Source organism: Saccostrea cucullata, unplaced genomic scaffold, assembly GCF_032062105.1.
Source record: "Saccostrea cucullata isolate Sc308-1 unplaced genomic scaffold, CSIRO_AGI_Scuc_v1 ctg976, whole genome shotgun sequence".
Lineage (NCBI taxonomy): Eukaryota > Metazoa > Mollusca > Bivalvia > Ostreida > Ostreidae > Saccostrea > Saccostrea cuccullata.
The window spans coordinates 1-13,537 of record NW_026940386.1 but is presented as its reverse complement, the minus strand read 5'-3'; the positions used below and the strand labels follow the sequence as shown (position 1 = coordinate 13,537).

Genomic DNA, 13,537 nt, shown 5'->3' with positions numbered 1-13,537 from the left:
CATTAAAGAAAGGGTCTTATCGAGTTGGTAGTAGTATGTTGGCCCAGCGTTGGCCCGATGATAGTACGAGTGTGTTTCAAAGATGGAATATTTATATCGGGCCAACGCTGGCCCAATTATTATACTGCCAACTAAATGATGGTGTCAATTTTAGCTGTGGGCTTTACGTTGGGACAACGTTGGTTCTAATTAAGTTTTAATTTAAATGCACATTCTGAAATAATAAAGAGGACATTCTATGTCCATGCTTTTAATTGGATGACGGTTTTTGTATAGATCTGATATTTTCAACATTTTAACTTTAAATTTAAGTGATCACAGCACCAAAGAGTGTTTTATTATATTTTTTAAATTGTGCACATGCATGCTTATTTATTTGAAATAAACCCTTGAAATTATGAATTTTTTCATGAGCGTTGTTTTCATGAGAATTTAGAGAAGACTGAGTAAGTTCTCAGGAACATGATGTGAATGAAGCCTACATATACATAAATCAAAATGACACACTGCAGTTTTATAATTAAATTGAAACAAAAGTTAGGCGTTCGCTAAAGCTTGGAGAAAAAAACACCAAACTGTGGAGTGAGCTGTCAGATTCAATTGCTCACAGGTGGTGATAGACTGAAAATGCAGGGCAAGTAAGAAGAAGTGAAATTTAAATTTATGGATTATGTACACATTTTTTATAGCACCATTTAGAAGCGATATAAGTATATATTTATTCTTATTTATTCAGATTAACTGTTAAAATTGATTCGAAATCATTTGTTTCATGTTTTTGCACACAAGCACTGTAAGTTAAAGTTAAATAACATCTTTTAAGTTGTTTCTATCTAATTCTTAACTGTCTATTACAGACACGATTGTAACAAAGAAATTAAGGTGCACTAATAATAGAATACATCATTCTCTTTATTAAAAGATTTAATTGAAGTAATATTTATTCATAAGTTGGAACAGTAATTGTATTATTGTTTCTAATATCAAACTATTTTGTCTTTTCAGTCAGAGACTGCAAGGAAAACAAAATGTTGTGGCGGTTAATAACAATGAAATCAAAGACCGTGCATAAAGAAGTGTATAAAGTACGAGTGCGTATGACAAATATCAAGATGAAGAAAACGGGAGGCGACGATGGGACGGAAAAAGAGCGGGAATACAACAAAAGGACTATAATAAAGGAAGTGAGCCCTGATTAAGAACTCTGAATTGATAATTTTTCATAATTTACCTCTATTGTCTATTTTAAAATTTATTTTGTAAATTACGATTGAATTGATGTATATAAAACATTTTCATAGTGAATCATTAGTAATGTTTTCATTGAACATGTCCATGTATGCATTATGAATACATACTGAATTGTGTATTAATTTAAGAATCACTTCACCAATTGCAAATTTTTCTATGTAATAACTACGATGGCCGAACAATTTGCCATCTGACATTGTAAAAAGGGTCAACATTTGGCCAACCTAGCTAACAAGCTGTTAAGGTTGGCTGTTAGTTGACATACACTAAAAACTACGTTGGCCCAACAATATGCCATGTGACATTTCAACATAGGACCAACGTTGGGCCATCCAAACCAAACAGTTGTTAAGGTTGGCTGTTAGTTGTGTCAACAATATGCCAAATGACATTTCAACAAACGGCCAAAGACCAACGTTGGGCCAACCTAACCAACAACTTCTTAAGGTTGGCTGTTAGTTGTCATACAATTATACTTACGTTGGCCCAACAATATGCCAACTTGTTGGACCAACGTTGGGCCGATAAGCAAAATTACCGTGGGCCAAATTAAGGTTACCAACAATGGGCCAACGTTGGAAAAAAATTTGGGCCAGCGTTGGCCCAACTATGTCTTGCTATCTCGGACAATGACTCTAAATACTGTTAACAACAATATTGGACTAGGAGTCATTGCATGTGGGATATTATAACCTCGTCATTATAATCATTGGCCGCTAAATAATGACCTCTTACATGTAATCAAAAATTCTTTTTTGAGTGAAGTTAATGCATAAAATAATAATTATTCGAAAAAAAACATGTTTTTAAATTTGTACATGGTCTGTTTTGCAATACCATACAGAATACGGTTAAATTTTAGCGTTAACTTAAACGGTATACTAAATTCAATATATCGTTCCGATTCAGTTAAATAAAATGTAGAAATAGCAATTTCAATAGTTGAAGTGTGTTAATTTTGACTGTGAGAGGAAACGTAATCTCTAGTTATACATGTAGCAATGCATGTCGCCATCAACCGAATATTGTTTTAATCAGCCAATCATGATGCAAAAATTGCACGACTTGCAGATGTAAATGTAAACGACAACTTTACTATATATACGGAGAGTATAGTATCCAGATCCCTATCAAAGAAAGAATTGAGAACGGTTAAAGATACAGATTTCAATATATATTGGTATAATAAAACAATTGATTTCCCCTTTTGAGGTCAGCTTGGTGAAATAAGGACCTGAGACCTGGCCCACTCGATAACCTGCCCTGACCTCGGCCGTTACGAGTAAATTAAGCATAATTAATTGTATAATAAATAAACCAATCCTGACCCAGGATAATAATGAAAAGCGCATAAGTGGTGAATCGTTGAACACAGAGACTGGTATTACAATATAGATAAATAGCTGATAAATACGGAATTCTCCTCAGTAAACGATTGCAAATTAGTCAATTTTGCTACATTTCACTATTACATGTAGCTAGTTGATTTGTTGACGTCAATATGGGACAAAAATCGGTGTATAGAGCAAAGTCAGACCCATGGAATTCGGGTTGGTAGTTGTAAGGAAGACCTATTTAAATGATAAGGGTTAACCCTTACAAAAATCTAAGGATGAAGTTTATTCTCGCACAAATATCAAACACGAATGACTTATTTTAAGGTCAGACGACACTCTCCTCAGATATATAATTTGCATCTTTAGGTATCATCTATTTTTTTTCAAATTTGGCCTTTTCTTTTGATTTCTACACTGCTTTCATAATGATTTTAAATATAAGTAAACATAAGTAAACCCAAAATTATGATATAAGCCATTCAGAAGAATACCCCTAAGGGTTATATAAGAAATATCTCCCTGTGGTATCTTGTTAAAATGCCTGGTAAGGTACCCTTATTTTTTGTGAGGAAACTTGTTTAAGTACATGTACTTCAATGACAAATTCAGAGATAAAATTATACATTTTTGAGGAACGTTTCATCTGACCTTGATATTCTAGAACTACGCCAAACTCAATATATATTTTAATCATTCACACATCTATGGCGATACTATAGCTTTTTTACGTTTCTAGTAAAAGGGTAAATATTCAACCATTGACTTGCACCTTACTCGGCACTCTGTCGAAACTGGATTTAGAAAATGAATATTTAAGGTTTCAAATGTCAACATATCCCTGATATTCACATTGAGATGAATATGGTACATGTCAACTGTAACTCACCTCTATGTTCAAGTAGACACAATTAGATGAAAAATTCACCTTTCAACCACAATTCTATTCCTGATCGACGCTAATGTTTCAGCTACCAACTTTCAATTTATGAAAATGTCATAAACAAAGAAGTTGTTTTGATACTTCTTTTTGAGCCACTGCGTCCGCATACTGAGTACAAGGCATTATTCATCCTAAAGTATATTTATTTTTACAGTGAGTGTAATTGCATTTACCTCAGATAAGTACATATAAAAAGTATCAAGTATATTTAATAAATTTTATTGTGGCAAACATTGGGCATGTCTGTTTATCCAGAGACACAAACTATGAAAAGCTATTGGTGTCTCTGGCAACACAACAAAGCAAAGTTTACATATTAAATATTCAAACTCAGGTTAATAGTTCAAAGCTCCAAGTTCACAAACACCATCTCAAAAAGTCGTATAAAACTTTTATTCTGGGAAGTGTAGCGGTCAAGCACTTATTTATGTATATCTAAATCCAAAGCTTTAACGTTCATGAAAAAATAACTGCAAATAAGGATAGTTACTAAGACTAGTGCCGCACATCTCGACTGGAAAGAAATGGACACCGTATCAAATTCTATAAATCCACATTATTGTTTAATGTTTGTGGTTAGAAGATAGTTATAGACTCCTGAAAATGGTGCATAACTTATTCATAACGATGTCAAAATGAAAGAGAAATAAGAAAAATCACAGCACTGTGTCGGGTCCTATAAATTTAGAATTGCGTGGCGGATGTGTGTTGCCTATATGCATTTACCTTTTTTTAGAAATACTTAATAATTATCATTCTCTTGCTTATCGAATCAACTGAGAGATGCAAACCTTGTATACACATGATAAAGTTATATTGCTTCAAAAGAATGGATAGTTAACGATACAAAGGTTAAAGTCATCCAGTTTATCATAAATTTGGTTGTTTAAGTAAAATATCCAAATATGAAACATATATCTCAGACTCTGTGGTATCTTTTATTTCAAACTCTCTAGGATATATCACGTTGACTTAAAAATTGAAATAACCATTGTTAATTGGAAATACGTCGTTGACATATCAAAAAATCGAGATGAAGGCCACGGTAAGTGCTTTCTTCTTTTTCATTGACACGATTTGGACGAATTTTGCGCTTTACATGAATACAAAAATAGGTTTGGTTATAATCGTGCGCAACTTGTACCCATTGAAATTCTAATAGATTGTTGTAAAAATTTGTGTATATAAACCGCATCGTATATCAAATGGTATAATTTTAATAGGGAAGAAATTTATTTGCACAATATGTATCTTGAACTATTTTTTTATATTTGTTAGGTATTACTTATTTATTAAAAGTAAGCAAGTTCTCAGATGTGTTACATAATGTTGATTAGAGAGATAGATAGGTTACATGGAATATTGGCTGAAAAATTACTTTTATTAATCATTTTGTAGTTTGTAAAGACGGCTTTTACGGTCAGAATTGTGCAGGTATCTGTGGTAATTGCAAAAATAATGCCGCATGCAATAATACTACTGGTATCTGTTCAACTGGGTGTCATAACCAATGGAATGGTACACTGTGTAATGGTAAGAAGAAGCCATTTTTTCTTGTCCATTATTCATTTCATTTTCCATCCGTTATTGTAATAAATTTTGCTGACAGGTATCTAAAAAATTTTTAAATTTTACTCAAAATGAATTTTTTAAAAAATTTAATCCGTTTTCTAGTGTGTAAAAATGGATTCTATGGAGACAAATGCACAAAGACTTGTGGTCGTTGTAAACCTGGAACCCATTGTAACAATGTAACAGGGATTTGTCAGGAAGGATGTGATGATCATTGGAACGGTTCACAGTGCAATGGTATTATTTTTTTCGGCTTTTCATAAATTATTGTATATTTTAGATTTTCATTGAATAAAAACAATGAATTCCTTTATTCTTCAAAATATTAATTTACCAATTAACATATATTCCATTCGTTTGATTATTTACTTATCTTATCTTTATACATTTTGGTAGTGTGTAAAAATGGATTCTATGGAGATAAATGCACAAAGACTTGTGGTCGTTGTAAACCTGGAACCCATTGTAACAATGTAACAGGGATTTGTCTGGAAGGATGTGATGATCATTGGAACGGTTCCCAGTGCAATGGTAAATAGTGCAAAAGAATGAAACATTTCATTGAATTGTTAAGTCAAATTTGAAATCTTGAAAGCCTTTCCATGGAAATGTCTAAAATTATATATAACTTTTATGATGCACTTTTTTTTAATACATGGCGAGAATACTGTGAGTAATACGAATAACAAATCTTTATCTTTACCTTTTGTCTGTATGTATTTTTGCCTGAAATTGAAATACATAAAGATTACTTAAAGGATGCTTTGCAGAGGTAATCACTTTATGCTAGGAGTATTGATTCTGCAAAATATATTTATATTCATGTTCCAAACCACTCTACCTCTTGCTAGAACACTTTGAATAAAAAAAAAATGATACATTCCTTCAGAATGCATAAATGGCTTCTATGGTGGAAATTGTTCAAGTTGCGGGAGTTGTAGGAATGGAACCTTTTGTGACAACATTACAGGGATATGTCCAGGGGGCTGTGAACATCATTGGAATGGAACCAACTGTGATGGTATGTGCTGAATTGAAGAATTTATATTTTTTGCAACCATTAACAAACCATGATTATTCACTTCATTAAATAAAATTCTTGATATCAAATCTAAAATAAATTTATATAAAACATTATGTACATTACAGAATGTGGCGATGGATATTATGGATCTAGTTGCAATACAACGTGTGAAAATTGCATCCAAAATAAATGCACAAGAACTGGACGTTGTTTGATAAGATACAGAGAAAATATGAAAGGTTTGAAATGTGATGGTGGATATCCTTTTTTTTTCTCTTTTTCCAATATACATATGAAAACATTTCACAGAAGTTTTAAACTCACAGTGATCATAAAAAATAACCATCTTCTCCAATCCGAAAAATTGATCTGAGTTTATAATTGTGATTTGTTACAAGTATAATTATGATGGTAAAAGTGTTTTGTAGAAAACAATTTACCCCTTGGAGGGAGCACTGCCGGAGTTATTGGTGGGGTCATAACGTCAATCATTATTGTGGTAGTTGTTGTGATCTCCTTAATCATTGCTGCAAGGTAGGTTTAATCACATCATAGAAACGACAAGAAATTGTCTTACAATGCTAGACATGAAATCTTAAAAGAACCTACTGAAGGTGGAAAAATTTTGCGATATTAAATCAATTCATTAGCCTTAATAATTTACATTTAATGCCAGTTTCTTTTCTAAATAGACTATGTCAGTCAAAGTCCCGAGCATCGTTATTATATCATTTTGTGGTTTTATTCGTTATAACCTTAGTATAAGCTTAGTTTTTATATCATCTTGTGGTTTCATAATAATCGTTAAACCTGTATTCCAACACTGAATTGTTTACAAGTTTTCTCCCTATCATAACAAGGAGCACCTGACGGGTGTTACATGTACCAATCGATAGGAGATGCTCACTCCTCCATGGCACCCGATCCCATCTCTGACGTTTTTGAGGCGATCGTTTGTTCTGTTCCTGATTTGTAGCATTTGATTGTCTTTGAATTTAAGGGGGGCGACTATAGTTTCCATTGCCCAATATTTCGCGGATCATAGTAAAATGAAGTGTTTTTACTGTTTTAATGCATCTTTTTTTCGCTTAATTATTAAAATTTAACAAAATTAAGAAAATATAGATAAAAAAATGTAATTACAATTTGATATAACTGATTTTTAATCGATTTTGCAATTGATAGATAGGTTGACGTCGTTGCAGTGTGTTTTTAACGTTATGATAATTTGTAGCTCTTAAAGAAAGGGGTAATAAAAATATTATTAAAGCAAAAGTAATAAACATACGCTCTTGAAATTTAAAACATATATATTTTAGAACATCTACAATATGTTTATTATGTTTTCATGTGAATCCATTGTGTACGTCATATTTTGTAATACTCTATAAAAATAGTAAAATTTGCTAATTTTTTGCATTTTGAGATGTCCCCTCTGGAAACAAGACGGTATAATTTTGTGTTTCTTACATATATTGTATAATATGTTATTGCTCTGTTACAACGCACTTTGAAAAATTACGCACTTTGAAAAATTTTTTCAAAGTGCGTTAAATTTGGGACCAAGCTATAACGCACTTTGAAAAAATTATTTTTTTTTCAAAGTGCGTTGATATCGACCATATTGACGCACTTTGAAAAAAAATGAAGATTGATCAATATTCTTACAAATAATCAGTATGATAAATAACAGATCCTGGATGGATGACTTTTTTATGATGAAGTCACTTCAGGACCTGAGAAGTTGACGTTTTAGATATTTGAGGTTTTGATAAAATAAAAGGGAAAAGGGTCTTGAAAAAAAGAGTGACGATTGTTTAAGATCATTAATTCGTTTCTTTCTTTTCTATAAATTTTAGTCTTTGATAAGTATTTGTAAAGATGTAAAGGGGGCACTAACAGTGGACAGCTTAGGGCAAATTAGCATTTATCATAATAGAAAGGGGGTAATTTGATTGTTCAAAACAATGAAAATTCTTTCTCTCTCATACGTTTTACTGTACTTCAATATTTCTAGTTTTCACCTGTTTTAATTAACTCATTTAATATTGAAAGTTTTCAACGTCAAACCAGTTAGGTAAATACATAATCATATAAATGTTTTGATTATAGCATAGACATGGAGACCGGGTAATGGGCCAGGGGAGGAGGGGCTTAGCCCCCCCCCCCACTTATTCTGAAAAGATATATACATGTACATCGTATAAGCATTGAAATTGCAGCTTACCCTTTTTGGGTTTATTGCTCCCCGTTTGTTACCTACACCTACGTATTCAAAAGATAAAGATTTGGACTGAGGGATCTTATACCTGTCTTCTCCTTTTTTCGACGGGATTTAATCAATTCATAAGTTTTTTGAAAGATAAATAATAAATAAAATCTTTCCATTACTAAAATATGATTTTTTTTTTTCAAAGTGCGTTAAGTGTCTCCATGGTAAAATATTTTGATGTAGACTCTTAACGCACTTTGAGAATTTTTTTCAAAGTGCGTTGAGTTGGTCCAAAATTTAACGCACTTTGAAATTTTTTTTTAAAGTGCGTTGATTTTGTCCCAATTTTAACGCACTTTGAAAAATTTTTTCAAAGTGCGTAATTTTTTCAAAGTGCGTTGCCACATTGCTCATCAAATATTATAGTTTGAAAAAAAGTGTCTATTGTAGTATTTGTATAATTTGATTTAAAGTGCTAAAAATTGGCATTGTCTTATATAATCCTAAAGTAAATGTACCTGTATTTTGAGATGAAACTATAGTCGGCCCCCTTAAATACCTTTCGTATGCTTCATTTTGCATTCGTCAGATCCTTCTCATTTCTAATTCTTTCATGAAAGCAACAACGATCCAGCCTAAAAGTCTTTAACAAAATAAATGCTAAATTTTCTTTATCAGTATTATTGAATTCTTTATGAAACACCTGTGAACTAAAGAATATATTGTATCCCGTTTTTAAGACGACGGAAATTGCATAAAGAAAGAAATGAAAAAAGAAGCCTTGCAAAGGTTTTTGAAGAGGAAAGTAATAAAATTGAAGAAAACCCTTCAGATATAAATAGTAAGTATTACTGCACTACAGAAAATCTTTGAGGAATATGTACATTACTTATTAACAATAACATTTCAATGAAAGAATGAAAAAAAGTTGTTATTTGTTGTTTTATGCATCACTGGAGGGTGGATCGAAAGGTTGATACTACAATATCTATAATATCTATCATAATATGTGACTTTTTGTGTTGATATTTTACAGGTGATTTAAATCAATCATCAACCCAAGAATCAAGCCTTGACTTTGCTGACGATTGTGTATATTACAATATAAATCAAACACCCAATGATATCAAAATTGAAGACCTACAGAAAAATATAGCAACAAAAATCGCTGGGGAAAAGTTCCATTTTCTTTTGGAATATAATGTAAATCTTTATTCTAAATTCATAAATATGTATCTATTTCCTAGTTACCAGTATTAATCACTGACCTTGCAAATATGAGTATTACCCTCTTTTTGCCAACCCTGATATAAATGCATATTATCTTGAGTTTACAAAGCTTTATTATTTAATACGTAGGTTAGAAACTATACCTATAATCTAGAATTGAAGTCTTATTTTCAACAAACTTCTAAACATTAACTTGAAAAGATATTTACATGAATTCTCCATATAAGGAAGTCTGCGAGTTTTCCTGTCTTCCTAACGTAACATTCATTCCTTAAGTTTCGTTCCGTTGAATGGCCTTTTTTGAGTTTGTATTTTAAAACAAATTTGTTTTATTTTCAAAAAAAAATCAAGAGACTTCCTCATGGCGACGCAAATAAATGCCACACGGCTCAGGAGAAAGAAAATATCGTCAAGAACCGATTCAAAACAACATTTCCTTGTAAGAATTATTTTTCACGCATGAGTAATACTCATTGCTTTGTCATAATAAAAAAAAATTGAACGCCACTCTCTCGATATGTATCGATGCTTCTTAACTAAAAGGAGAGTATACAATTGTTTTTTTTAAATATCTTTATGAAAACGTTTCAAGAATATTAATACAAAACTCACTTTTTTTAGATGAACATTCCAGAGTTATTCTCAAAGAGAAATGGAACAAGGACGAAAATGATTACATAAATGCAAATTATGTCAGGGTAAAGGTGTTTAATTCAAATAATTGATTATTTCTGAAGGTTACATATTCTTTGGATTGTATTTGATAATTATTTTTCTAGGATTTGAATGGTGAAAGATGCTTCATTGCAACGCAAGGTATAAGTCTTTTCTTTTCTTTCCATCTTTTATTTATTTATTTTTTTTTTTTTTTTTTTTGATTTTTGCAAAAAAAAAAAATCCTTTAGAATTCACTAACAAACGTCTTACTCTTCTCGCCCAGACAAATCAGAATTAAGGAAATAATGCTTAGTAAACTAGTACTCTCTACTGCTATTTAAAGAATGAAGTGACTTGCGGCCCCCGGAAAATTGACAAAAAATTAAATGCCTTAATTTTACTCAAAATTTTTAAGTAACTAATCACTGATATGTGTATCTTTATAGAATACCATTTTAGGAAAAATAGAAACGTGATTTGAAAGATATACATCTTTTACTGGGGTAGGGTATCATGTTAACATCAGATTCCCATTGCATTTCAACCCCGCCCCACTCTTTGAAGGCATTAAAATATACAAGCACAGGTAGGTACCATTTTCTCCTTTGGCTGGCCACTGCATTTTATTAAAATGCACCTATATGTGAAAGGAGAAAATTGTACCTAATTGCGCTCACGTGCTTTTTTTTTAAATCTAGCTGGCCTTCCCATTATGGACAGATCGGCGGAATTAGATTTTCTGACGTAAGAATAAATTTATATGCTAATAGAGGAATTTTCGATGCTTTCTAATTTACCAATCAGTTAAATGAAATTCGTTACGAGTGAGTATCACAAAAATACTATTGAAACATGCTTGGAACTTTACTGCTTTCCGATAATTTTTTTTATGCATTTGAATCACAGATATGACACGGATTTACATATGTTCAATTTCTGAGATCACGGGGGCTAGTCCTCCCTTTTTTGCAAATCTATACAAATTAAATTTAGGTATTGAAAATGGCGATTTACCTTTTTTTGTTGGTTTACCCCCCCCCCCTCCCCTTTTCATAAGCCCACACCACAAAACCCCCTCTTTTAATTCACCTAATATGAAATTTATATACAGTTACAAACAATTGATAAATATACATTAGTTAAAAGTTTTGTAGTGTGTTTGGTGAGCAATTTGCTAGTTCTAAACGTATCCCCGAGTAAGTAAGTAAATTTTATTTAAAGTCGGCATTGTATACATACATAACAATAAACATGAGCTCTGTAGAGCTCTTAAACCGACTATCACAGTTAAAATATCACAGAAAGACGTTTACACATAAATTATCATGCAAAAACACATGTACATATATACACATACAAAAATTATGACAGATAAGAATGAATTTTAAGAATTTAACAAATTTTAAGAATTTATAGTTTCTTAAGAATAAGTTAAAGAAAAATAGACAACTTGAAAAGCAATATGATTGCATTAAGAGAAACAAAAATAAATATAACGTGAGTATTATAAATAAATAAATAAAAGTCATATGATAGTACATGTAATAAAATTAAGCACTAAGTTTGATTCATAAATTCAGATAAAAATAACATTTTAATATTAATAATATTAAAAATAAATAAATAAAAAACCCCAATAATTGAATAACTTTGAAAGTTTAGGAAATTTAAATTCACACAGACATAGCTAAACCAAATTGAGAACGAAGGAAAGAATAAAAAATAAAAATAAATAATAATAATAATAATTTTAAGTAATTTATGTTCCTCATCAATACACATCCTGCCTAGTGATTGGGTCAGTCCCTACCTACATAGGCAAGATATGCATATTGTGAGGTTAAAGGAAAAAAAAAACAAAAAAAAAAACAAAAAACAAAAAACTAGAAAACAATGAAATAAAATGAGATAGGTGATATCATTAGAGAAAATGAAAGATTTCAAAAATAAATGAAAATTCAACTATTTCTAAACATTATCTCATCAGCTATGTAGCCCTACACTGTGGTTTCTGCATGAACTGCATTTGCATTTTTCCCCCGTCCATGTCTCTATGAAAGTTTTAAATTGGCTGAGGGTGGAAAGTTCCCTAGCATGATTTGGTAGAGAGTATCGGGGAATACAAGTTTCCTGTGCATTTCTTGTCCTAAAAACTGTAAATGCTGAAAATCCATGCGAGGTATTAAGTATAAACAGCCTTGGCTGACCATTATGAAAATATGAACACTGTTGAAATGTAGAAAAATATAACAGGTAAATTGACCTAAACCGCGTGAAATGTAAACGTAGTAAACCAACATGTTTTAATGTTCTGTCATCATTTTGGACAATGACTATGTGCAAAAATAAAAACAAAAGCCGAATTAGGACTTCTCGGACACGAATGTCCCTCTAGTGTACTAAGACCCGCCCATTCTCTGGTCATAAAAGAACATTTTCTCACAAACTGGCTGAATTTAGCTCCTTGCGATAGGGACTAAAAAATCAAAGATAATGCAGTATTACTTACAATTAAGATGTGTCTAAACTATTGAAACTATTCAAAAGGCGTCGTGTTTATTCACTAATGTTTGAAAACTACAAACATCGTTGAAGATTAAATATAATTCATCGTGGAAAAAAGGGCCCCAGATAGCAGTTATGTCACATCATTCTTTGATTTATATCGTTACATCTTATGAGATATATAATTTCAAAGTTTAAATAAAATTGAAGTGTTAACAATATATTTAAGCTTTTTGTATTTCGAGGTGGGTTAAGGCTGGCTGTACATTTCTTTGAACATAAATTGATAAAAATACACAATTGATATATCTTTTTTTGCAGAGAAAATTCATTTTCTTTTACATACTTAGTTTCAGTCATGTTATAGTCAGCTTCTATTATGACGTAACGATATGAGGTTGTTGTTCTTTACTACTCGTAGTAATAAATACACAAAATAAAACACATCAACAAAAATCTTTGGCAAAATGACAATATCCTATGATTCAATTTCGTATATACGATTGATTGATTGATTGTTTATTGTTTAACGTCCCTCTCAAAAATTTTTCACTCATACGGAGACGTCACCGTATGCCGGTGAAGGGCTTCAAATTTTGACCTTACTCGGCACTCAGGGCCATTGAGCAAAGAGGGATCTTTATCCTGCCAACACCTGCCGCTGACACGGGGCCTCGGTTTTTAACGTCTCTTCCGAAGGACCCGCAACTTTCATTTCAAAGAGCCGAGTGCATGGCGAAGACACAGTTTCTACCCATTTTTTATCAACTGCCGAGATTCGAGCTCATGACCTCCCGTTCACGAAGCGA

General features: G+C 31.7%; 2 protein-coding genes across 2 annotated transcripts; both read left to right on the top strand.

Annotated features, from left to right (window-relative positions):
* The first annotated feature begins 3,125 nt into the window (after window positions 1–3,125).
* LOC134255318 (scavenger receptor class F member 2-like) lies at window positions 3,126–5,639 on the top strand. The gene is made up of 4 exons (XM_062737842.1): window positions 3,126–3,132; window positions 4,927–5,061; window positions 5,203–5,337; window positions 5,497–5,639. Exons 1-4 carry the CDS (start codon window positions 3,126–3,128, stop codon window positions 5,637–5,639), a joined length of 420 nt encoding a protein of 139 aa, XP_062593826.1.
* Window positions 5,640–6,416: 777 nt separating this feature from the next.
* LOC134255317 (uncharacterized) lies at window positions 6,417–9,612 on the top strand. Its single transcript, XM_062737841.1, has 4 exons — window positions 6,417–6,449; window positions 6,543–6,658; window positions 9,077–9,177; window positions 9,373–9,612. Exons 1-4 carry the CDS (start codon window positions 6,417–6,419, stop codon window positions 9,594–9,596), a joined length of 474 nt encoding a protein of 157 aa, XP_062593825.1. The 3' UTR covers window positions 9,597–9,612.
* Window positions 9,613–13,537: the final 3,925 nt, after the last annotated feature.

Coding starts and splice junctions, on each gene's coding strand:
- LOC134255318 (XM_062737842.1), top strand. Junction 5,062..5,202: donor GAATGGTACACTGTGTAATG/GTAAGAAGAAGC, acceptor TCCGTTTTCTAG/TGTGTAAAAATGGATTCTAT. Junction 5,338..5,496: donor GAACGGTTCACAGTGCAATG/GTATTATTTTTT, acceptor ACATTTTGGTAG/TGTGTAAAAATGGATTCTAT.
- LOC134255317 (XM_062737841.1), top strand. CDS start 6,417: ATGAAAACATTTCACAGAAGTTTTAAACTCACA. Junction 6,450..6,542: donor ACAGAAGTTTTAAACTCACA/GTGATCATAAAA, acceptor TGATGGTAAAAG/TGTTTTGTAGAAAACAATTT. Junction 9,178..9,372: donor AAACCCTTCAGATATAAATA/GTAAGTATTACT, acceptor GATATTTTACAG/GTGATTTAAATCAATCATCA.